This window comes from Buteo buteo, chromosome 19 (genome assembly GCF_964188355.1).
Source record: "Buteo buteo chromosome 19, bButBut1.hap1.1, whole genome shotgun sequence".
NCBI lineage: Eukaryota > Metazoa > Chordata > Aves > Accipitriformes > Accipitridae > Buteo > Buteo buteo.
In genome coordinates, this window is record NC_134189.1 from 9180015 (window position 1) to 9206302 (window position 26288).

General features: G+C 46.6%; 1 protein-coding gene across 1 annotated transcript in view; it reads left to right on the top strand.

Moving 5' to 3' along the window:
• Positions 1-6362: 6362 nt before the first annotated feature.
• Positions 6363-26288, top strand: part of CREB3L2 (cAMP responsive element binding protein 3 like 2) — an 85922-nt gene continuing 65996 nt past the window's right edge. Inside the window, exon 1 of the mRNA XM_075051860.1 lies at positions 6363-6669. Within this exon, the coding sequence (XP_074907961.1) occupies positions 6562-6669 (108 nt within the window). The 5' untranslated portion in view covers positions 6363-6561. The remainder of the gene's footprint in view (positions 6670-26288) is intronic.

The window sequence follows — 26288 nt, forward strand, 5'->3', positions numbered from 1 at the left end:
GCTTTTCTGGTTGTTCTATTTGAAGTTGTTAGTACATGTTTAAAGATTGACCTGCTACTAAAACAACACATACCTACTTTGAGAACACACTGTTTGAAAAGCGGCGCAGCATCTTGAGCGTTCATTACAATTTTTCATTAGGGTGGATTTTCACAAATGGTTCTGCGTTAGCAATAGACATAGTTACAGCAAAAATAACCAATGGTAAAGGTATGTTGTGCGTTCACCTCTTACGTCTGCTTTGCTGCTATGGGGCAAAGTTAATCTATGACTAAGTAATTCTGGTTATGAGAAAATCAGGTGTGAAATCAGCATTCCTATAGCATCTGGGTGGTTGGGTTTTTTATGGCAAGGTACTTGTTCTGTGAGGAAGTGTTAAAGAATGGAAGTGGTATCCACTGAGTTAAATACAGTGATATCTTGTTTATAACTAGGCAATGAGTATTTTTCCATGCTGTCCCTTGATAAATGCCATTCAGCTTTTACTTGTCTGTGTTAACCTCTTGTGTAAACTAGATTAGGCAAACCCAGATTGCTTGCATTAACCGGGACATTTAGAAGTGTTTGTCCTTAACAAGGAATTTATTTTACATATTTATGGGGATAGATTGGTAGAGACAAAAAATAGAGATGACTTCTTTTTAAAGTGACAGAGCATTTTAACCAAGTATTTGGAGCATTTCTTAACAGCCCTGAGTTAGAGCTGTTCTGGTCTGCCATGCAGCTCAACGCCACCCATTTAGTTCTGTCAGGCTGGTGTAAGGTGTAGGAAACCCTCTTCTCATGTGCTTGTTTCTGTGGCTGTAGGGCGCTGGTTTGAGGAAGACACCATGGGCATTGTGCCTGTGTCACACAGCAAAGAACATTTTCAACTTTAATTGAAGTGTGACCTGTATTTGGAAATACAGACACGATTCCCCCAACCCCACATAACACGGAGGGTAAGGAGGGCTGTTTCAGTGAAGTGGGACTTGTTTTCTTTGGCTGAATCATCTTCTCTTGCTTCTGTTTCATGACTCATAATTTTTGCGGACAGAGTAACAGTATGAATTAAGAGTGACTGAGGGCTTGGACTGGTACAGAATTACTCGAGCTTTTTACCAGCAGGCTTGGGTTCTAACCTAGCCAAAAGACTTGCATCCTGGTGATTGCATGGTGCCCTGCATGAAGGGAGTAGATGTTTGAGCTCTGTCCCAGCTCTGCTGTGAAGACCAGCAGTGCCTGTGGAAGCCTGGTAAAAGCCCATGCAGAGAGGCCAGGAATTGCAACGGCAAGAAAGCTGAATTAGTGCTTTGAGAAGTCCCTGGGTACCAGAGGTAGGAATATTCTGGTAAAGGGAACTTGTGTTTCTCTCAGTGTACCAATTATGCGGTTTTAGTAGTCAGCTGTCTCCAGTACTGGCAATCCTACTTTCATGAGTTTTCATGTCAGAAAAGGAATATAATGCCAGGATTGTGGGAAGGAAACTTCACTATTCTCAAGCACACCTTCTATTTTTAACTCTGAAATTTCTGTGGTGCAAGCCTTTTTGCCAAGTAGTTGAGCATTTCTGTATGTACAAACTAAGACTCGGTGGCTGTTTTATCTTGGCGATGGTGAGCTTCTCCACACAGTGGTGTGATTCAGATCTCATTTACACAAGAAATTTGCTTTGTTAATGCATTACCAGGTACAGGGTAGTGCAAGTAATGTCTTTGCACGTGACACACAAAGAAATCAACTTTCACGGGACTTCTACAGAGACATCCTCTTGTAGGATATGTGTGTTAGTGTGTGTGAGATTTCTTTCTTCTGTTTGTTGCTTTATGTCCCAGATAAAAAATCAGCTCATTGCCATACTTTGCCATTTCAGAACCATCTCCAGCAACTACTGTGATTAGCAATTGATCGCTTGGTCATTCTTTGTGTTCTTAGTCCTAAACTTTTGGCCCTGTACTCTTTAAGAGGTGCTAAGTTTGTTGAAAAAACCTTCTCTAACTACAGCCGTTTTCTATGGCTTTCAAGGGGTAAGACTTTTCATTTGTACCTGGTTAAAAACCTAGCAATTGTTATCCTATAGGTTCTGTTGCTATTTGTTCTTTTCTTGCTGGTTGACTTTTTAAACTTAGTTGAACAGAATGGCTGTAGAAAATGGATGGTTATCTTGATCCTGGTTGCCACAGGTTGGAAAAATATCATCTGTAAATATTTAATGAGCCTTTGTGCAACTGACCTGATCGAGAACTGACTAATGATGCGGTCACAGGAGTCGGGGCTTCGGTAACCCGGATCGGCAAGGAAAAGAGAGCACCTTTCCTTTGCCAGGCTTTCTGTGACTTTCTAGGCTTGTATTATTGGTAGCTTTTATCTTTGATGTTTAAAATAAGTGGTGTTTGTTTGGAGCTTTGCTTTAACAGCCTTCTGTTTGTCAGCTAGCTTGGTTTTCTGTGTGGGTTTTCTGCTCCTTGTAGAAAGGCAACAGAATGGTCAGTAAAAGAATGCTGAGCTCTCCCCTCAGCCCTATCTCTGCAGACAATAAACCCCTACCTTTTTATCTTCTTGTAGATTGTCAGTCAATTTTTGCACTATCCCCCTGTGCTGGAGAGTGAGTTCAAACCCAGTGCAGAAGTCTGTGGTGAGGAAATGGTTTTACACAAAAGGAGAAAACAAAATGCTCTCAATTAGATGAGTTGGAACTTAAAAAAATACTACTAAAGCTGCTCGAAGAGGAAAGTTATGAAACATGGAAAACCAGCCTTGATTTTCAGCATGCTAGTAACTATTGAAATCTACAATTTAAAATCCTCCAAGCAATATGGGAAAAAGTTAGGAGGGTAGCTGCATCTGTATAATGTTTTTGCTGGTTTTGTGGTGCTTTCCACAGTGCCTGATTGCTGGTGTAGTGTCAGTTTGTGAGCAGCAACACACGACACATTAGACTGCTATACCATGTATTGTATCAGGACACTGAATAATTAATATTCTCTGGAAAGGATTAATTTCCTCCACTTTTGTTTCTTCCCTCTTGGTGTCCTGTACATGCTGCCAATTTTGAGCAGAAATTTGCTAATACAGATTGCTTTTCCCAAGAAGAACCTGGTGCTGCAGCACAAAAACTTCAGTGTGGTCTATATGCTGTTAGTTGCCACCATACAGGGTGAATTGGTTGTTTCCTTACAAAGTCTTGGGGAATTGTTTCATGAATGTTGAAGCTCAAAAATGAGATGTAGCCTTGAACACTAATTGTAGTAATATGGCAGGATCTGGGCAGGATGCCCAGTTACCAATGTCTAGTCACTAGTTACCAATATCATGTTTTATATTGCTGAATAGCCCCAGAAATGGATAGTCTCTGTGTTTCAAAATATTTCAGTCACCAAAGAAATCTTCCAAGATGCTTATGAATACTCAGCAGCACTGTGTACCACAGTGGCAGCTGTGCCTCAGTACCAACGTTACAAGCGGGCCTCCAGGGAAGTGCAGACGAGAGAGGGACACAATTTTACATGATGTAGGAAGAGTGGAAACCATTGGGAAAAGCAGTGTGTTTACCCAGGGTGCCTAATTTCCCGTGAGCGCTTTACCCAAGAGGGAATGACAGAAGCACTGTGCAACATGGTTCCTAAATTAAGTATTTCTTCCTGAGAAATGTGTTAGGATGAGTGTGCTGGTTTTGGCTGGGGTAATTTTCTTCACAGTAGCTAGTATGGGGCTATGTTTTGGATTTGTGCTGCAAACAGTGTGGATAACACAGGGATGTTTTTGTTACTGCTGAGCAGTGCTCACACAGAGCCAAGACCTTTTCTGCTTCTTGTGCTGCCCCACCAGCGAGGAGGCTGGGGGGGGCACAAGGAGTTGGGAGGGGACACAGCTGGGACAGCTGACCCCAACTGACCAAGGGGATCTCCCAGACCATATGGCGTCATGCTCAGTATATAAAGCTGGGGAAGAAGAAGGAAGAGGGGGATGTTTGGAGCAAAGGTGTTTGTCTTCCCAAGTCACCGTTAGGTGTGATGGAGCCCTGCTCTCCTGGAGATGGCTGAACACCTGCCTGCCCATGGGAAGTGGGGAATGGATTCTGGTTTTGCTTTGCTTGTGTGTGTGGATTTTGCTTTGCCTGCTAAACTGTCTTTATCTCAGCCCATGAGTTTTTCCTCACTTTTACCCTTCCAATTCTTTCCCCCATCCCACTGTGGGGGAGGTGAGTGAGTGGCTGTGTGGGGCTTAGTTGCTGTCTGGGGTTAAACCATGACAAAGAGAAAGTTCAGCCCAGTACTCTTGGTCAAATACCAGTCCTTAGGAGACCCTCATCCTCAGCATGTTCAACAAATGAAGTGGCAGTCACCCAGTCAGCACCTTCTTCCTTTATGGAGGGTTTTATTTTGTTGGCTTACAAGGCAAACATGGCTCTCCCTTTAGGCTTCTCACATGGGCAAAACATTAATTTAGTGCCCCAGTCCAAAGAAATTCTCTAGTCACAGCAGTAATTTTAGAAGGATCTAATGTCAGCCAACAGAGTGATGGAGAGCCTTTTGTTAAATGGATTATCACAAGGCCGTAAAAGCTTTGACAGTAAGAAGACATCCAGTGAAAACATGGAGGTTTCTGGATAAGGAACTGACCTTTACAAGTTTCATAATCTGCATCTCTGGACTGGTACAATATAATTGCTTTGACAACAGTGCCTGGCAGTGCCAGGACACAAGAAGTTTGTACCTCCAGTTGGGCTTGGCAATGTGGTAGGTAACAATTCAGGCGCTAGTAATTTTGCTTTAGATGTTTTTTGTGCTGCTGAGGGCAGATACTGGACTGACTTGTTTCACAATGACTTAAAGTAACTCATCTTTGCAGGAGATACTTGGCTGGGGCAGTTAGGGATTTTCCCTTCATATTCTTCACCAAACAATGTAGCTTTTGTTACACTTTTTAATTTTTTTTTTTAAATCAAACCAAAAAAGATTAATAAATCTTAAAGGGACAACCCCAACAAGGTCACCATTATTTCATTTCTTTGTTGCCATTGTGCCTTATGACTTAGTTTTCCTCAGAGGGCTAGTCTAGGCTCTCCTCGGTGAGGAGCGTTATCACTTACGCTAGACAAGCATATTTGCTCTGTGAGTGAATGAAAGTAGCATTCAGACAAGAGATGAAGTCTAAATGGGAGGTCTAGACGAGAGAGAACGTATCTGGAAATCCAGTTATGATTCACATACAATGCAGCATGGAAATGCCAATTAGCGTTGACCTGACCTGCAGTGAAATGCCTTGATTGAGTTCCAGGAGCTGAAATGAAGAATGCCCATTTTCTTGAATCACAAAGATTTGGCATCTTTCATTTTTAAAGAGTGACGAAATGTCAGCCTTGTCCTCACTTGGCATGAAAGCAAGTCTTAAAATACCAGAATTTCCTATTGACTGGGATTATTTTTACTGCTGGTTGATTAGCACTCTGGGAATGGCATCAGACGGTCAACAGAGCACTCGATGCAGCGAACCTCACAGCTGCACAGAGTTTTTAAAGTGCAGTTTCTTGCAAACCTTCTGGTTTTCACAAGGTACGTTCTGACTGTCTTTAATAAATGGGTAAACTGTGCTCAGTCCTGTCAACTCCTGACCGTTTTCTGACTTTCCTGCCTCCTCTTCAGCTAAACCAAAAGCCCAACTGGCCGGTAACTGCAACCCTAACCCCGCTGAAGTTTACCTGAGCCCCGCAGCGGCAGCGCCGGCTGGGGGTGAGGGGCTGCCCCGGCCGCTTCCCCCCGTGACCGGAGGAAGGCCGGCCTCGCCCGCCTTCCACCGCCGCCTCCGCTCGCTCCCGCGGGCGGGGGGCCCCTCGGTCGGCCTCAGCCCGCTGCCGTGTGCCGCCGGGGGACCCAGGCGAACCGCTGGAGAAGGGACGGGGCTCGCACCGCCCCCGGGAGGTCCCGCGGTGCCCGGCGGCTCCGCGGCGGGCAGCTGTCCGGGCCGGCAGGCGCCGCTGCGCTCCCGGCCGAGCCCCGTCCGGCCGCCGCGGCCCGCGGCACCCCCCTCCTCACACAGCCACCGCCGGCCCTCACACGCTCGACGCCGCGGGGGCGGGCCGGCGCGCGGCGGCTGCAGTCTTGTCGCTGCCGCGTTGGCTGGCTCGCCCGTCGCTCTCGGCGACCCCGGCGCCCTATTGGTCGCGCGGGGCACGGGAGGTGGGGCGGGGGGGGTGTCTCCCCGCTTCCCTCCCGCCGTGACGCGGGGGGGCAGCCCCCGCCCACATTCCACAGCTGGAGCCGTGCGGGGGCCGAGCGCCGATTGGGGCGCGGCCCGACGGCCGGCCGCGCTCCTCGCCCCCGATTGGCGGTCTAACGGCGGCGGGGGCGGGGCGGCGGCGGCGGGGGCGCGGCGCGCAGCTGGCGGGGGTGAGCCGCCCGCCCCGGTGCCCGCACACTCCCGGCGGTGGCGGCGGGGACGCGGCCTCGGCAGCGAGCGAGCGAGCTCTGCGGCCCATGGGAGCGGGCGGCGCGGCGTGAGCCGGCCGCCGCGGGTAGGCAGGCAGGCAGGCAGGGGGGCGGTGGATCGGTCGTCGGGGCTGCCCCGTTGCTTGCGGCCGCCATGGAGGTGTGTGAGAGCGGCGGGGAGCAGCCGCCGCTGCTGCACTGGGACCGCAAGCTGAGCGAGCTGTGCGAGCCCGCCGACCCCGACACCCTGCTGTGCCACACGGTGAGGAGCGGGGCGGGGTGGCTCCTGGGGACGCTGCCCGGCTGGAGCCGCCGGGAGGGGGTGGGGGGGTGGGACGGCTGAGACGGCCCCCGCGGGCGCCCGCGTTTCGGGGGGCCGTGCCGGGCGCCCTCGGCGGGAGGGAGTCGGTGCCAGGCGGGTGGGCACGTCCGCGGCCGTGGGCCTTCGGCCAACAGGTGGTCGCCCGCCGCCTCTCCCCACGACTCCCGGGCGGGGGGAGCGAGGTGCCCCCGGGCGGGCGCTGGGGCCGTGGCTCGCCCCCTCGACGCCGCGGTGTCACGGCTTCCCCCCCCTCCGCCGTCTCCTGACAGCCGGGGTCTCGCCTCCCTCGCTCCGCCCGCCGCCCCCCCGCCCCGGGCCCAGCCCAGGCCTCGCCGCTCCCCCGGCGCGGGCAGGGCCGCCCTCCTCCCGGCCGCCGGTCCCGCTTCCCCCTCAGCGCTGCCCGCTTCTCCCGGGGGGTCCCTCCAGGGGGGCGGGCCGCGTCTCCTCCTCCACAGCGAGACTCCGCCGGCCCCGTCCCGCTCCACGGTTTCCCCCCGCGCAGGAGGGAGGCGGCGGGAGGGCCCGGTTTGTCCCGGCGGCCGGGGACGGAGGTCGTGAACCGAACGAGGGGCTCCCTTTCCCCGGCGCTCGGAGCCTGGTCGTTGGCCGTCGTGGCAGTGTCGGGGGAGTTAGCCGTCCCATCGGCGTGCCACATATATGGGGGGTCTCTTAAAGGCATGGATGAAATCCTTGCTTGAGTGGCTTTGAGGGCCAGCACATGGAGTTTTGATGTTTTGGTTTGTTTTGGTTTTTTTTCCCTGGCTGTACTCCCCATTTTTTTGCTTGTATAAAATGCATAGTTAGCACAGTCCCAAGGAAACTGGTCTCTGCTCTGTTATTTCTCTGTTAACGCGGAGGCTTTTTGCAAGCACAGAGATACAACTTTATAAAGCTGCGTAGGTGCAAATCCTGGGTGGAATTGAGCTGGACCGCTTCGGGACAGCGTGCACGGAAGACTCTTCTAGTCCACTGTTTGTGCGGTCGTCGAGCACATGCTCGAATGGAGACCCAGTGTAACGTGGTGGTGGTGACTAGCATGTGGCGGAGTGTCTGAGGAAAGAAAGGTGCGTGGCAGGTGCTGGCACGTGCTCTGCGTTTCTTTCTTGTGCCTAAGAGACTGATGTGCAAATACAGTCACCCCGCTGAGAGGGACCGACCTCTTCTCGAGGGAGCAGTGGTGATTCCACAGCGCGATGTGCAGCGAGGCAGCCTCCTGGCACTGTGTGGAGTCCTTGGTGTTAGTCTTGAAAGGCAAACAAGGAAAATCTTACTTGTCGTGTGTGGTACGTGGTGGCCTTACTGATCCGGGATCACGTCCGTCACAAGCTCCAAACCCTGTTTCAGCAGGAAGCGAGCCTGTTGCACGCGTGACTGTCTTTAAACATTGTTTGGCTTCTTTGTCTTTGAAAATTCTTGGGTTTTGTTGCGCAATGTGTATCTTCTGCTAGATCCAGGGAAAAGCAATTGTATGTTATGGTGGCTTGGTTTTTTTAAAGAGCCAGCAGCAACACTTAACAATGAAAAGCTCTTCCTTCAGACAGCTGTTTTCTTGCGTTTTTTCTTTAACAAGAGAAACGTTGTGAATGAAATGAGAGGCTCTTTGGAGAGTGCTCCCGCTTGGATTTCACAGTTGTGCTGGGATACTTCCTCCTGCTTTGTTTGGATCCTTGTGATGAGAAGGGAGTTGCTGCTCTTAACATTTGTTTTCTTACTTAGAGTTCTCGTATTTTTTTAGTTAGTGCCCTGAAGGAGATCTTGTGCTTGGGCTAGAACTTGTGGCTGCAGTGACAGGGATATGTGTTTTCTGTCCTATTTCAAGGAGCTTGGGACTTGGTTTTCAGTGTAGCTTGACAAACAAAACATCCTGGCTGTCTGGTGGATGGAAATGTGGTTCTTTTCCCTCTGCTGTTTTCAAGTTTTATTGGGGATTTTAAGCTTCAAATGCTATTATGATACATGTTTTGCAAGAGGCAGTGCATAGCTGGGTCTGCAACAACTTGGGCTGTGACCCCTTGTTGGGAGTAATAGTCTACCATTTATTTTTTTATGTGGTCATCTTGTTTGTTTGGGTTTTTTTCAGGAGTTTAAGACTTCTTTAGGGACTGTCTTGAAGTCAAATAAAAAGTGTGAAATCAATTTACCTTTTTGGTTGTTTTTGGAATTCTTCTGAAAGACGCTATCAGTAAAAAAATAATAAAAACAACTAAATGCTGTGGATAAAGTAGGTGTAGTGAGTGGACCTTTAGAGGAAAAAAGGGAAGTTTTCTGAAATTAACGTTCTCTAGGGGGGGAAAAAAAAAGCACATGTTTCTGCCTGTTTAACTTATTTCTTTTGCAAAGTGCATCCTGCTGTGTAGAGGAAAATACTGGACTTGATATCATGAAACACAAGTTCTCCATTTACCTCTGGCCAAAACTTCACAGAATCATTTTAAAAAACAAACCCTCTGGATGAAACATCTGTTCTTCTCCTGGCTTATGCTTTCCATCTGGGAGGACTGGTTTGACCCAGCTGGTTCTGCTGTGTTTGTAAACGTAATGCAGGGTATTTCTGAAAAGATTGAGGTGATGAGGAGACCCTTCTATGCTCTATCTGTATGAGCGCCCACCGCCTGCGCTGTCATCCTCATGGCTGAGGAACACACGCCGTACGGCACTTTCTGGTCTTTGCGCCTTCCCGAGGTGTCCCATAGCTGGAGGTGCAAGTCTGCATTCAAGCAAACTTCTGAGTGGGCTTAGGAAAGGTGCCTGGGATAGTCACGCAGCCCTAGGAGTGTGAGCTGGACTGGCGATGGGGAGGAGGAGGGAGAAGACGACGATTACTGAGGGGAGAGCTCACAAGCAGGAAGAAGGATCAGTGTCCTTCGGCAGTTGGACCCGTGTGTGCAGACAGGCGAGGGTGAGAATTCTGTGCCAGCTGCCTTTTGTGTATTTTAAGTTAAATTTTAACCTTTTTACGACCACAAAGGCTGTTTGTGGGTCTGGTTGATTTGAAGCTAGTAGACAAGTGTGAAAGTATGCATACACTTAAAAACTTGACCTCTATTTTAAACTGTTCCAGCCTGCCTTAATTACCAGGACTGAAATCCAGCCTCCCAGGGATTTACATTTCTCTTTTAACAGCTGATGATTTCACCAGTGCCTGAAGCGGCATGAGGAGCGGTTCCCTCGCTCTGCTGGTGCTGTTGGTGATGCCATTGGCTGTGCTGGGAGAAAGTGGGAGTTCAAGGAGCTCAGTTCTGGTGCTGGCAGCTGTCCTTGAGGTGGCTCATTAAAGTATTCACAGTTTATAGTAATCACCTGGATACCAGATAGCTTTATAGTGGTTATTTTTCCAGAGTAGCTTAGTTTCCCATCTAAGAAAAGGCTGAAAGGTTTCCCAGAGGTGTGTTCATGGCATAGGTGACGTGTCTGCGTATATAATCTTCATATGCCCTGTAGCTTGTTATGATTGTGTGTCAGTAATACTGCATGCTGGCATTGTGCAAGGTATTACTATTATTATATGCTTTTTCTCCTTCCTGTCAGTCAAGCAGAAGCAGAAAGGAAGCACAAAGCCTGCCGCTACTCAAAGGGAGCAGAAGCATGGCCAGGTTGCAAACTCTTCACCTTCTCGCTGCCGCTGTTACTTCCAGTAACGTGCAGGCAAGCTTGAAGTGGGAGAGCTCTGCTTGCAGTTGTGGGTCTCCGTTGGAGTTTATCCGTGGTTGTATGTGGCCCAGCTGGGATGGCATCTTCAGTGACAAATGCCAGATCTGATGTAGATGGATGTCTGTTGACAAACATGCTCTGAAATGCCAACTACCTGTCCCATTGCTGGATGGGAGATGGAAGGCAGATGGTTCTTATGAGCCTTTGCTATTTAAAAACTCCTTATTTAGTACTGAAGAGGCAATCTTTTTTTCTTCCCCCCATTTTCATGTTTATTTTAATAGATGAGCTGCTGGCTGCTGCTTCCAGATGGTAGCAAAATGCAGCTGAATGTAAGTATGACTGTGATCCTTGGCATGGCAGATGTAGAACCGCACCTACAGGTACACAGGGGTAGCGGCTGACTTAAATATTTAGGTCAAAATTCCCAGATGTCATGTCCTGAGTGTCTTGATGATGAGTGGTTAACTGAAAGATACTTCAAGTGCTAAGTAGCCCAGATTGCTTATTCTTTAAAGGGTCTAACTATTGAACTTGAAGCTCATACGAAAAAATTGAAATGCCTCAAATATTACATTGCTGATGCCATTGTCTGAGCGGTGTTTGAGCTCAGCCAGCCTGTTGCCGTGTTGCTGGTGATACTGTGGATGGCTAAACCCTGGAATATGGGTGCAGCAGAGGTTGGCATGAGTGGAGGAGGCATCCCACGCCTTAGCTACCAAATTACTATCTCCCTGTGAGAGCAAAACCAAAGGGAACTGCCCCTGAAGGTTAGTGTTCAGTGATGCTGGAATTCAGGGTTGTAATTGTCATCTGAAACGAGCTGGGGAAACTTTGAGCTGACCTTCTTTCCTCAGATAAAAATTGCCTATTAGAAGCCTCTGAACCTCACCGGGAGCTTGCCATGACTCATTTCCTCTGCCACAAAAATGATGGTCGCTGTTACTTTGCGTTCTAACGACTTCTGCAGAAAAGCTGCCTCTGAATGAGCTACCAGGGGTGTTGCCTCTGGTTTTGGGAGTATGGCAGTGACAATAGTTAATTTAAATGGATGACAGTGCTTGATTTTTATAATCTGTGTGTGTTTAAATAAAAGCTGTGGTTACCACAGCATGTATGGATGTGGAGCTGGCTGTATCTTTCTTTGTGATGGCTGCATGTTTGATCCAATGATTTTTTTTTTTTTATTATTTTGGTGGGGGGGAAGGTACTTCATTTATTTGAAAGTGGAGTTTGGCCTGTTGCCCATTAACAAGAAAGCTGAAATCTCGCATTATTTCTTCTCTAGTCACCTGCATATGGAGGACCAGACAGCTAACTTCAGGTGAAATATTTGTGAAGTCACTACTTCTGAAGATTTTGCCAAAATCCTCCAGTAAAGAGGGGAAATGTGAAAGTGTGATTTTTAAATAGTTGTGTATAGACTTTGTACAAAGCAGTAGTGTTAAATGTTGAGAATGACCTTCCATATTAAAAAAAAAATAAAAAATTGGGATCACAACTGCTGAACAGCAGAACTAGTTCTATTCAGTGCCTTGCACTGAAAACCATTCCCCCCCTTGTTTTCTTCCCAAATTTAAGTAAGAAAACCACTCCTGTTTGCCAAGGGACATGTCAGGTACTCATAATGGGTCTCAATGATCTACAGTTCCTCTAAAAGCTGAGATAAACATAAGTGGGATACTTTGAAACTTTACCCTTCCATTTTCTGACAGTTAAAATTAGAAAAAGTAAGGGTATTGAGTTGCTGGCTGGTTTCATTTGGACTAGCTGTAACTGTATAGTGAAGTGCTTGATCTGCAGTGAGGACAGGAGCTGGAAAAAATGTTAGTCTGTCCTGGGACTGATTTTGAAGCATGGTAGATAAGAATGAGCCAGCGTTTAATGTACAAAAACTCTATTTATTTTTTTTCCTGATGGACGTGACTGATATGCACTGTCGTCTGCAAATGCTTCCTTACTTTGGAAAGCCATTTGTTCAGCGTGGAACAGGTCGTGTGCAATAGCTGGGGTAAAGGAATTTCATTCACGGTGTTACCAGACAGGGTTTTCCTGTGTCTGGAGTCGTTGAACTTATCTACAGGGATGGGGGGAACTTGTGCTCTTTGCAGGTCTTTGTTCGCAGTGTGAAGAGTCCCTTCTTTGGGGTCTTTCATAGCTGGGGGTTAAGTAAGTTTCCACTGTCCTGGGGGGGTTGACCACTTTTTCATTAAAGCAGTCTCACTTTTTAGGATCATCTGTGTCTGTGAAGGAGGTTGATCTGACTAGCTGCAGGTCCCGGATGGGGATGTGCAGTTTCATTTGATCTTTTTGTGTCCCTCTTGCTCTCTGCCGCACTGATTTCAGCTGCAGTTCATTTGCACCGTATTTTTCCTCCTTGTACACTGTAAGATCATATCATCTTCATGCCAGCTGTGACAAATAAAACAAAAATAAATATAAAAATAAAGCAGAGGCTTTTGACCAACGTACCACCAGCTCTGACTGTCTCTTAGGTTGTCTCTGCTTCTTGCTGTGTGGCTGTCACCTATACGACTGCCTGGCAAAGCCACTTTATGTCCAAGCTGTCTGGCAGATGTGGGGGGAAGTAAATACTGCAGAAAAAAATTGCTTCAGCACCTTAGGAGCCACTGTGTGCAGCAGTACCGTGCTGTGGTGACACAAAACAGTGCCCCTGGGCTTGGGGGGCTTGTAGGCTTCCCTTAATAGGCTTTTTTGGAGAGCTAAGCCAGTGTGGGTGTGCTCAGCTTGCTTTCTTATGGCAGGAGCAGGCAGATGTCTGCCTCTTGCGCTAGTACCTTGTGGCTCCCATGGCCCTGCTCGTGCAGGGGCTGCAGACCTACCCCGGACTGTAAGGACTGAGGCACCTAGCTCGTGCCGTGTCTTGCTAGCTACTCATCCCTCCAAAGAGCTGTGCGGTCTGTGTCACTGTGGGCTCATTTTCTCTTGGTGCCTCAGCTGCCAAGGTACCTCTGAGATACTTGGTTGTTGCTTTGAAAGCAAAGAGATGGTCCTTTGAAAGTAGCCCTCTGTCTCTGACCAGGCAAGTTGTCTTCCTGGCTGTGCATTTGCCAACAGATGTTGCTTTTCTGTGCTCTATCCAAATATTGGTTATCATGCCCCGCTGTCCTTAGCGCTGGCTGTACTCCTTTCTCCCTGCATTCTCAAAAGCTGTTTTCTAGTCACTTTGTAATACTTGGTTTAAACATCCGTCATCTGTTTCCTCTGTCTTGGGCTGCTTCTCTCCCCTCTTGGAGAAGGATCATTTTGTGAGTGAGACTTTAGCAATTATTGATAGCCAGTCAGATAGGGTGACTAACCTAGCTTGGTGGCATTTTTCACAGGCTGTATTGGCTGCCTACCCTGAGCTTACGAGGTCCTCCCTTTAACTCCTCTGATTCCCTAGAGCAGCTTTCCTTTTTCCAAGGCAGATGGGTTTTGTGTGGGTCCCCGAGGGGCTCTTCCACAGTAGAGCTCTGCATCTGGTTTTCAAGGAGGGCACATTTATTTCTGCTGTTGCTCCCTATTCATCTCTCTGAATCATGGAGATGAGAAATCAGTGCTATCTGGATGCCCTTTGGCTGTGTTTTTTCTGGATGACGAGACCTGACAGTGCGGTTCTGCACCTGGATGTAACCGCAGGCTGTTGGGGCAGCTGCCTGGGAGCTCATCCAGTTGTAAAATGACTTTCTTGCAAGAAATTAGCTTTCAGGGGTATCAGTTCCCTGATGCAGCTTATGCTGCAGCAGCCCAGGTACTGGTGCTGATGTGAGAGGGCAGGTAGGAATATTTGGCTGCGGAATGGGTGGTGGTACTGCATTTTGGGCTAAAGGAATGTGCAGTGGGAATAGTCTGGGTAGCTTTATGGGTTGTGCTTAGATGTAATCCTGATGTGCACGTGTGTATTTATTTGATACCATTGGACTATTATTTGGATGTCACTGGAAAGAAAAGGGATTACCTGGAGGAGGCAGTTGTTCAAGGATCAATAGGAAAAAGGGTTGAGAAGAGTGTGAATATGTAGCAGAGAAACAGACAGACCCGAGATTCAAAGAAGCACTGATGTTGCATCCTATCAATGGTACCACCACACCTCCATGATGTCGAGTGTTGGTGAAAAGTGGAGGCTGTCTAGGATGCTAAATTATTTGTTTTGTATAAAAGTGACAGAAGTTGTGCGTGAAAAATAAGTTTGGCTTACGGCCGCATTTTTACTGGCAAATATGTTACCCTTTCACCTCGCTTAAGTGAGTAATAGGCAGTAAAGAAGACAGGTCAAAAATGGTGAGGTTCATTCTCTCTGTCTGCGGGCTGTCAAATGTAGCTTGCGACCACAGAAAAGAGTCACTGAATTGAGTTATATCAGCGCTAAATGTGTGCGGGAGGGATATAAATGCTCTATCAAATAAGGAGTGCTCCCTCTCGTGAGGGTGAGTTGGGAAGCAGAGAAGGCAATGTGAGAAAATAAGGAAAGGCTGGTTAAATGGGATAGACATGAATTACTAGAGCTGTCCCCATAGCTGCCATCTATCCAAATGTGTAGCTTAATAGTGTCAGTGACCTCTCTGTGCCTTCGCTGTGTCTTGGAAACTACTCACTTTTTTTTTTGGCCATCTGCTGCTAGCTGACTTTCAATCTTCTGTACATGATCCATCTCTACTGTGGTGACAAGCAAAAATCTAATGGAAAAATGTGACACCCACTTCATCTTTCCTCTCTGCCAAGGAGAAGCATTCCCTTGCAGCCACACTGGGGCTGGCTTTGTCCTTTCACGCAATCTGTTAGTCATATGCAGTGAGAAATAGAGACTAGTCTGCTCGGATAACCTCTTAGGGAGCTTTGGGCAGGTACCTTAGGGAGCTTCAGGCCTCCTTCCTTGCAAAATCTGGTGTGTCCTGAGCAGAGATGCAGGAGGGAATTGAGTTGGAGTTGGTGAAGACTTCTCCCCTGTAGTGTAGGGGCAAAGAGCAATATTGCTGATAAGCTTTAGTGGCTCACCTGGAGCTGTACATGCTGGGCTTGCCTCTCTCCTGCAGCTCTGCCAGGACAAGCCCTGGCTGTTTGGTGGAGCATTCATCTCCCAGGTCTTGCTGGAGTTGAGGTTGCCTGCAGAGACAAGGTGTGTGCTCCCTTGTGCGAGATGGGCTAATCCCCAGTAGAGAGGAGGAAGGTCACTTGCTGTTGTTCTGCACCAAAGAAGTTGAGTGCTGCCCCTGATTTTGGATGTAAGCAGGGTCTTCAGCTCTGGCAAAATGCTTTTAAGCATGTGCTGGCTTGTGAAGCAAGGAAAGCATCTTTAAATTGCTGATATTTGAAGTATTCTGTTTAATTTTCCTTCTCCAAAGTTTGGATGCTGTGATGTGAAGGTCTGTAGAAAAGAGTGGCAAAAGAGCCAGGCTCTTTACACCACCACATGACAGGAGGATGAGAGAAAATGGACATCAACTGAAGTGAGAGAAGTTCAGACTGGTAAGGAAAAACAGCTTCACTGTAAGGATAGCTGAGTACTGCAACAGGCTGCCCAGAGAGACTGAACCATCTCCTTCCTTGGAAGTTTTTGAGACCTGACTGAATAAAGTCCTGAGTAACCTGGTCTGAGCTTAGCACTGACCCTGCTTGGACAGGAGGCTGGACTAAAGACCACCTGAGCCCCCTTCCAGCTGGAGCTGTGCTGTGGTTCCTTCCGTAGCAGTCCTGGACCCAAGGCACTGCCTTGCTCAGGTTTAGATAAGTATGGCATTGCTAGCAGTAGTCTGATCCCTAAGTTTTTCATGTTCCCGCTAAACTACTGAGTGATTGAGGCCCCTTGATTGTGCTGATTTTTGTCAGGAAACTTGTTTCTGATGACCACAGTTTCACAGAAGCAATGCTTTGGGTTTGTTTGGGATTTTTTTTTTGTAGTTCTGGTTTGGATTTACTGAAATGGAGACAAGGAAAACTGAACTGAGTTCCAGCCATCCTGAACAAATGCTTGTTTCTGTGCATATGTTTTTCTTCTGTGCAGCACACATGATGTGCAGAGTGGTGTGTTGGACTTGTTGTTTGTTTATGCATCTGTAATTTTGTTCAGGATTTTCCTGATAAAATTCTGGGTGCCTTACCTACTTGCTCTTCTGTCATCTGATATGATTGTATAAGAGCCTATACCATTTGTTTCAAGGCTGTTTGTCTGTATGCAACCCCATACCTCTAAGGATTGGCTACTACCTGTGTTATTTCTTTTTTTGTGGCTAACCCTGAAACTGATGCGGCAAGAGACCACCCTGCATAGTAGCTTGTGTGCCTAGGTTTGAGGAGGTTTTGTAGACCCAAAACCTGAAAAACAGCCAACGAAACAAAAAAATACCAAGCAGGTCTCTATTCCTTCACTCCCACAGTCCTGCAGCAAATCTTGTGCACAACAGGAAGCTTATCCCAAGGCTGCTTTTTTTCCCCAATCTCCTATAGGTACTTCTGTTGGCTTCAGTAATCTGCTTGCAATGTTTTCATTTTGTGTGGGTTATCTGAAAAGATGTGTATTCTCATTTATAGAGGTTCTGGTACCTACAGAAGAGGTTTGTGTGAGTATGTGTAGAACCAAAACTTAAAAGCAGTAAAGAGCTGATCTGCTCCTCCAGCTTTTCTCGCAGCAAAAGCAGCACTGTGACTTGCCTTTGGGGAACACTTGTGATATTATGGACATGATGAGATCTTCAGGAGGAACCAAGACTAATGTCCTGGTTTCAGCTGGGATAGAGGTGATTGTCTTCCTAGTAGCTGGTACAGTGCCGTGTTCTGAGTTCAGTATGAGAAGAATGCTGATAACGCTGATGTTTTCAGTTGTTGCTAAGTAATGTTTAGTCTAAAGTCAAGGACTTTTCAGCTTCTCATGCCCAGCCAGCAAGAAGGCTGGAGGGGCACAAGAAGTTGGCACAGGACACAGCCAGGGCACCTGACCCAAAGTGGCCAACGCGGTATTCCATACCGTGGGACGTCCCATCTAGTATAGGAACTGGGAAGTGCGGGGCGAGGGGGGAATCGCCGCTCAGGGACTAACTGGGTGTCGATCAGCGGGTGGTGAGCAATTGCACTGTGCATCACTTGTACATTCCAATCCTTTTATTATTACTGTTGCCATTTTATTAGTGTTATCATTATTAGTTTCTTCTTTTCTGTTCTATTAAACAGTTCTTATCTCAACCCACGAGTTTTACTTCTTTTCCTGATTCTCTTCCCCATCCCGCTGGGTGGGGGGGGAGTGAGTGAGCGGCTGCCTGGTGCTTAGTTGCTGGCTGGGGTTAAACCACGGCACTAAGAAGGTCATTATTTCTTGCAGCCGGATACCTGCCTTTCTTGGATCTGTCCTGGCTAGCAAAGGGTGAAGACTAAGGAAAATATGACATCTAAACTGTCCACTTTCATACCTCCTAATATGAGGCAGCAGCTGACTTTCTGCAAAACATCTGTTTTTCTCATCACGGGTGTAACTGGCCTAGTCATCAGCACTGATGGTACAGCTTGCTCGAGCTCCGCAGTGCCGCAGCTCCCTTCCCCTCCTCCTCTCCGCCGTCCCCCCTGCACAGCTGTGTGCATGATTCAGGGTTGGGACCGGCGTGGTGTTTGGGGCAGGCTGGTAAGCTGTATTTTTCAGAGAAGAGGCATAAAGCATAGAGCTTTTTTTAAAGAAAAAAAACCAAAGAAAACCAACTGACCCTGACTACATAGGGCTCTGATGCCTCCCACGCTTCCTGGGGAGATGCTGTGGGGACTGAGGGCTCTCTAGTGATGTCCATTTTGGCTGGCTGTGGGCCGTCTGCCCTTCCTTTCAACAGAAAGCATTTCCCCCCTTGCCTTTCCAGACTGATGCCTGCCCCCTTCCCTCCTAGCACCCCCGAAGGAGCCAAAGCCAAGACTCCCTGGCAGGCTGCTGCCCACCGTTATCAAATCGGTGACAAGAACTCTCCAGCGAGCCGGGGAGGGCAGGAGCTGGCGGCTGCAGGTGGGATCCAGATGTGCGAAGACCCGGGGCTGCAGCCCTGCCCTTGGGGTGCCCAGCTAGCTCACCCCGCCAGCAGCTGGAAGGCACCGCTCAACCATGACTCCATGAAGAAACAGGCATGGCAGAAATGAGCTTTGGCACTATTTTTAAGGCGCGAGCTTTCTGAATGTGAAACTGGTCTCCTTCTTGTGCCTTGGTGCTTTGGCACTTCTGTTTCTGTTCGGCTGGTTTGCTCCTCACGGCTTTCAGTGGATGCTGTCGCTTACAAGAAGGACTAAAAAAGAAAAGTCTTACTTTTGTATTTGCACGCAGTGACTTGTGGCTTCTCATTTGGCTGTGCTAATTCAGAGCAAAATTTCAGCTGAATTCCTATGGACTATTATCTATCTTTGCTGAAAAAGCACAGCAGGGAGTCTGCTCTGAGATGTGGGAATGTTTCCCTATTGCTGTTGCTTGTTTGTTGGGTTGTTAGAAATAATGTTGCAAAACCACAGGGGAAGGATGGACTTAATTTATGTTGCTGTTTTTTCTCAACTACAAACATGTCTGCAAGATCAAAACCAACAAAAAAGTGGCACTGACCTTGAAAACTGTACAGTAAATGTCTTGATTTCTTTTCTAAAAAATTAAAATTAAAGGCATTTCATGTTCCGAACATCTTTTTTTAGTTTTAATGAAAAAGATCTGGAAGAGAGGCATACAAACAACCCTTTCCTCAGTACCCTGCCTGGAACAGCTTTCTAGCAAGATTAGTTGGGGATGAAAAAACCTATTTGGTTTTAAGATGTGGCTTCAGTGTTTAAGATGGACATTATGTGCTGTGGTAGCTGGGATGGAGCTACAAGGAACCTCGACTCATTTGATTTTGTTTCAAATTTGCAGGTATTTGAGGGGGGGAAAAAGAGGTTGGAAATATAGGCAAGAAACTAGAATCTGCAGAAACTTGCATTCCTGAAGGCCAGGGAAGAGACAACTGAAGTAGTTATTCAGTACAGAAAGCTTTAAGTCCGTATATCAGAGAAGCCAGGGTTGTGACGTGGATGGCTGATTAACTGTGCCACTGCTATAGTGGTGATTAAGGTGTTGAAAAGTATGATTTGGGGAGATGCATGGAAACCTGGGGCTTGTAGATGTCAGTATGCTACAGTTTGGCTGTGGGCTTTTCAATTCTTGACACCTGGATAACTGGAAGAGGGGCTGATTTGGGAGAATTCAAAGAACAGCAGCAAAAGTAAGTGGTTGAAGTAACTAGTTTATGAGGAAAGATTAAAAACATTAAATATGTATTGCTTTGACAGGTGTTTGGAAGAGGATGTGGAAGTGATATGATCAGAACAGTTTATGTTATGCTCACACTAATATAATTAAGGCTTCTTTCTCAGTTTCACATGATGTACATAATGTAAATTTTGGTATCAGTACCAGAATAGAGAGTCTGTGAAACTTTGGTTTCAGCTGTGGTTCTCGTAACCCATAGATAATGAATATCATTGTACTCGCAACAGGATCCCTTTAGAGCTTTGTGCTTGGAATAAAATTATCGTTATCACGAAGGAGATTATGAATCTTAAGCTATCATTATGGTATTCCTTTTTTAAACTGCTAATGTCCTTTGAAAATACCTTTTCTCTTTTTGCCCCAACTAGTACTTAGAGAAGAGTAAAAAAGAATCGGTGTGAAGTAGAGAGGAGCTGATGATGATCAGCTAAAAATATCCAAGGGGAAAAGACAATGTTGGCAAGTGTAAGGATAGAAAGGGGAGGTTTTTTATAGTGTAGTATGAAAATTAACCATTGTCAGTAATTGGGTTACAAAACTTGTTGGAACAAACAAACCTGGATAACTGGAAATCCAGATAGGCTGAAAGGTCCCAGAGGAGAAGTTTAGTTTGTTGACACTGCTTTTTAGTTGAGTCATGACATCATGAGGAAATGTCTCAAAACATTAAATTGATTAAGAAAGAGTAAAGGGGAAGTAATAAAAACTATGCACTGGAGATACTGGTACCAAACATATTTAAAAATAGGATTCCATAGTTAGAGTGGAATGATACAGATAGGATTTAACCCTGGTAGGTAGGACTTTACGAAAAGCAGATATAGTCAGACCAACCTGATTTCATTCTTTGAGACAGAAAAAAATTGAAAGTAAATAGCGACATTTTGCAAGTAATTGGATATTTATTTCATTGTATTGATTAAAAAATCGTACCACAAAATGTGTGAAATTAAAGAGTTGACTCAAAGTAGTTGCTAATGGACAATTGGCTTCTGGTAGAGAAAGGCATTTGTCCCAAAATACAAGGCCACCTTTATGTACATTCCCTCTTGGAGTCCAGTATCAAAGGTGGCCTTGTATTCCTTGTACCTCTGTCTGGGACAGACTGGCTAAAACACACCTGATCCATGTCAGTTTGTCCAGGGTCTTCAGCCCTGGCAGGTGAAAGAAGGCAGAGGAAAGAAAGCAAGCAAAGCAGGATGAGGTATGAGGAAAAAACAATAGACTTGAACGTATGAGGAGGTGGGATGAATAGCCAGGTGAAAAAGGAAAGTTTCTAGCTTTCATTTAAAGGTAGAGCTAGTGGAAGGTGGCAGCTGGTATGATCCCAGTTGTACCAATGGTACCAACTTTTACCCCAGTTTTTTAACAGTGGAAGATTGTTGTTGTCCCTCTCCTGCTTTCGCTACGATACTACAAGCCTGTGCTTCTCTACACCACCAGCTGGAGGAAGCTTGAAATCCATTGCCTGTGGCAGGCCTTACCTTATTAATGTCTATCCAGAACTTCTGCGGCATTTTAACAAGCCTCGTAGTTTGTATGTGATGCAGGTCAGTCTCCCCATGGTTTATAGGGGACTCATGTTTAATTTTGGCATGCAGGTTGAGACAGGAGGCAGAGCTTGCCCAGGGCGTTTGGAAAGGGTGAGTAATTTTTCTTTTTGACACGCTCTGTGTTTAGGTAGCTGGCAGACAGAAGATGCTGCCTTAAACTGCTTCCGTGCTATGGCATAACCTTCCCTAGTGATAGTGCTGTTTTGTTTTTTCTTTGGAATGTGCTAGCAGGAAAAATGCTTTATTCAACTATAGTGTGGACAGCAGATGTGTCTTGAAAATGTCCAAAAGCTGTATTGGAAACGGAGCAATCACCAGGAGAGTGCCTAGCTTCTCTAAAGCCGTGTTGCTTCTCCTTTTGGCATAATGCTCCCAGCGCGCCTGTGGTGTGTTGGGGTGTGTGTGAGCTGCTGTGCTTGTGAAGTGGCCTCTTCCTGACCTGCTGCTCAGCATCAGGTGCCTCCTGGAGAAGCACTGACAACAGGTCTGGCTGGGAATGAAGCTCCTCAGCTTTATGGTCCTGTCAGGCTCGTCAGGCTCTGCTGGGTCTACCAGGAGAGGCTGAGGTTACACGTGCTGCTGGGAGTCATCACTCACGCCTGTCTGAGGGCATAATAGATGAGGAGCCTTGGTCCTTCAGCACTAGTTAATTTGTGGAGCAGAGGAATACTCCTGTGACTGCCATTCTGCTGCAGAAAGATAACCTGCGGCAGCAGAGCAATAGTACAAGACATGCAATGCCTTAAACTGCTCTAGGTGCCTGGAGCCTGGATGTGTGCTTAGCCCGCTCCTGTGATTGATGCACAGGAGTTTATCTTTGCAGAGCTGCCTTATCTCATTTCTGCTTGGCATATGTAGTGGACCTGAGCTCCTTGCAACGGTAGGCACTACAGCGTGCAGTTGGCAGATTAGGAACAGATCTCTGCTTGGACCAGGTGTGCCCATACAGAAACCACATGGCAGGGCCATTCTGCTGTTCTGAGCTGCTGCCCTTATCCCTGAAGCAGCCGCTGGGGAGTTGGCCACTTGGGTTACGGTCAAGACACAGAATAGAAAATATGGAAATAAAAGCAGAAGTGAGATGTAAAGCTCTTTTTTTTTTTTTTTTTTTCCCCCCCCTGCCCTGCCCCCCCCCAAACAGGGAGTGGTTTTTAAAAGACCTTGACTTTTCAGAGTATTGCTAGAATGCCTTGGAAGGGACTTTCTTCAATTACATGTCCTCTCTTAATTGAGCCCTTTTAAGGCACTTTGAGGCAGGTGTCCCAAAAATCTTGATTCACGCCTTGTAGATCTCTGACAAGAGGTCTGGTGTTTGAGCCAGGCAGGCTGTGCTCTGTCAGTTTAGTCTAGCAGTAGGGAAGGAATGTAAGTCAAAGGCCTGGCTGAGGAGGTGATCCGAAGCGAGTGAGCGTATGCCAGAGAAAATCTGGACCAAGTAGGGATGTGAAGAAACCTGGAGGCAGATGGGACGAGGAAGTGTAATGAGTTGTGCACAGACCAGGCTGTGACTTCAGTAGTCTGCAATATGTACCAAAAAGAAATGGCTGTGCAGGGCTGGTACTGGGAAAGGGCTCTTTCAAAAGCTTAGTCACTAGCAGATGCCGCAATGTCTGTGAGCTTTAAGGTAGCGCGGTGGCTATCTAAAATGTGTCTGTGCAGTGCTTTGCTTCAGACCTCTTGCATTAAGCAGAGATATTTGAAACATCTCAGACTGGAATGGATTTTCTCCATGACAGGTTGTACCCATACAGATGCTGCTGTCTTCCTCAAGACCTTGGAGGGGAGAGACGCCTGGTGTAGAAATAGCCCTGAGGTTACATATAACTTGGTGCAGTGTCTCATAGCAACAGAGAGGAGGAAGCCATCATCATTTTCTTGTCTCTAAACAGATTGTCAAGGATTCCTGTAAAGTACAAGGGCATGATTAATGTAACCAGTGCTTTCAGGCTCCTAGCAGTGGCTCTCAGTAGTCCCATTTGCAATGTACAAACACACCTAAGTACACATACAGACAAAACTATATCACTTTTCCCAGGATGTGCTGCAAGTCGGTTTAGCTGGAGACCCAGCAAAGACCTGATTCCTTGAGCGTTCCCTGTTTCTCCCTGGCTTGGTTTGAGGGGGGGGGGGTGGGGGGTGCCCATGTTGCATTGCTCCTCTGAGCCTCTTCTTGGAAGCTCTGTGCAAACCCGCCTGTTTCCCGTTAGTGACGCAGTGCTTCAGGAGGCTGAGCCAAGCCAAACAGGGATGTTCCCTGCTTAGGGAATGAACGGTAGGGCCTCAATACTACGACCTTATGGGCAGTGTACTGACAGACAGTATAAATGCTCAAGATCAGTGTTAACTTCTCAGAGTTGTTTTTTTAGCAAATAATCTTTCTGTCCTGATGGTATTCATTTAAAAACAAACAAGAAAAGGTGGGGGGGAGGAGAAAGGAGAGAGTTTTTCCATCCTTCTCTGACAGTGAGGGAAAACAAGGCTATAAAATGTTGTTGTTTATATTTTTATGTGAGGAGCAGCTCTGCCTTATTTAGGTCTTTTTTCCACTATTGTCTAGTGCACAGTCTCTTGAACTGGTGGACAGGCTCATATGAAAGGGCACGAGTGTAACAACTCCGGAGAGTAAAAAGGAAAAGGGCTTCTAGTATTTTATTTGGAAAGGATATAGTTGTAGGGTTTGTTGAGGGAGTCCAGGGAAGGGCGGAAGGAAATAGAAGAGCAACTGACAAATGTGTGCTGTTTCAGCCAATTCCTGCCCTAGTGTCCTGGTTTTGGCTGGGGTAGAGTTAATTTTCTTTCTAGTAGGTGGTATAGTGTTATGTTTTGGATTTTAGTACACTAACAATGTTGATAACACACTGCTGTTTTCAGTTGTTGCTAAGTAGTGTTTATACCAAGTCAAGCATTTCTCAGCTTCTCATGGCCAGCCAGCAAGAAGGCTGAAGGGGCACAAAAAGTTGGGAGGGGACACAGCCAGGACAGCTGACCCAAACTGGTATTCCATACCATGTGACGTCATGCCCAGTATATAAACTGGGGGAAGTTGGCTCGGGGGGAGGGGGGGGCAGAATCACTGCTCAGGAACTAACTGACATCGGTTGCCGAGTGGTGAGCAATTGCATTGTGCATCACTTGTTTTGTATATTCCAATTCTATTATTATTGTAATTTCGTTATTATTATCACTATTATTTTCTTATTTTTGGTCCTGTTAAACTGTCTTTATCTCAACCCATGAGTTTTACTTTTTTTTTTCCCCGATTCTCTCCCTTATCCCACTGGGTAGGGGTGGGGAGCGAGCGAGCGGCTGTGTGGTGCTTTGTTGCTGACTGGGGTTAAACCATGATACCTAGAAACCATGCAATGCAGGAGGATGCTCAAGACTACTGCAGAGGGGTGTCACTTCTGCTCCCTACCTTGCTGGTAGATAGTGGTTGTCTTGTGGAGCTTATGTTGTTAAATTTTCATGTATCTGACCCAGGCCTGCCAGCTGCTGCTGGCTAAGTTTAAATAGGAGAACCTCCTCCCTTTAAGAATTAAGGTTTGGAGAGCTCTTCAGGGGTTTCAGACTGAGGGACAGGGCAAGGGCAAGGACTGGACAACAGCCAGTGATGGAATTTGGGGGGAAAAAAATAGCAAGGAGGACTCATAACTTAAAACTTTAATAAAGACTAGTTGGACTGCCCAGGAAGGTTTAAGAAAGTAGAAACTGGCTGCAATCTCATTTAAAACAGGCGTTATCAGTAAATGAGGCTGGATTCTTCTTACTCCATATTTCTAGTATACGCGTGATAAACCTGCAATTTAGTAGCAGAATCTTTATCTACAAATTGTGCTTTCTTTTATCTTTCTCTGGCAGACATCATGCAGTTGTGTGTATCAATGCCACTTTGGAAAACTGGGCCTGCTGGTTGTAGGCACCTTTAGGAAGTCTGCATTGCTTTGGTCAAAGGCTGACTGATAGTGTAGTGCAAGCTGGCTCAGCCACTTGCTTTGGTTGAGATTCTGGCTGGGCTTATAGTGTTAAGGAGGATTAAAGTAAGAAAAAAAGGAGATAAAATGTGCCTTTACCAGAAAGTGATGCAAACCTCAGACGATCCAAATTGATTCCCTCTTCACCAGGGGAAGGAGTGCTCTCAGCCTTGGCAAGAAACCTTGTTCTGTCCACTGATGTGTTGTTTTTGTTGGAGGTGTGCCGTATTTTGGAGACAATTTCTGTAATTTGGGGAAAGGGTGGGAGTGTACTGTCCAAAGCAGAATATATCAGAATATTGCACTTTGCATGTTAGCAAAATAGTATTTAAATAGTGTAGTTTAGGTAACTTTAAGAAATTTTGGAAGCTGTAAGTGGAAGGTGCATCTTTTGCTCAGTTATAATTATGCATAGCAATAAGGGAAGGTGAAGATCTTGCTCATTAATATTGTGGGATTTTGCTAGATGGAAGCATATGTGAAGAAGAAAACATGGAAGCGTGAAATATTTTGCAATCTAACCCTGTATATGCAGTGCTTAAAATGTGACTTAACTATTAAAATAATTTCTGTTATGAGTTTTTGGTTGTTGCCAGCCAGCTCTGATTCTACAGTGAGCTTGAACAATGTGGGAAGTACACTGCTGCTGAACCCAAGATGCCATCCAAGTCGCTCGTCCTATTCGTTAGGCATTGCATAGGTACTCCCTTGCTCAGGAGACACAGATTTGGTATCTTGTGAGAGGGCTGGAGCACTAACGCTGCTGCAGCAGTGACATCCCAGCTTGTCGTGCTGTGTAAATAGGGAGGGACGGATTCATAACTTTGGAATACATCTGTGGTGTGGGTGGGTGGTTACAGATTCGGCTGGCTATGGGAGGGTGGCCGAGCGAATATTTTACTGCAGTTGTCACAACTATATATGGAAGACCAGAAAAAAACACTACACTGGTCAGGCGGCTTACCAAAAGAACCTCAGCTGAATTTTCTTTTCCAATTGCTTCAGTGTGTCTGGATTGTTTCTGTAGTAAGAAACAAGTTGGGTACTTTGTGTCTGATGAATGGCAAATAGTCTGGAGATAAGTAGGTACTTCAGTTTGAGGCTGCCCATGGTGATCATAAACGATCA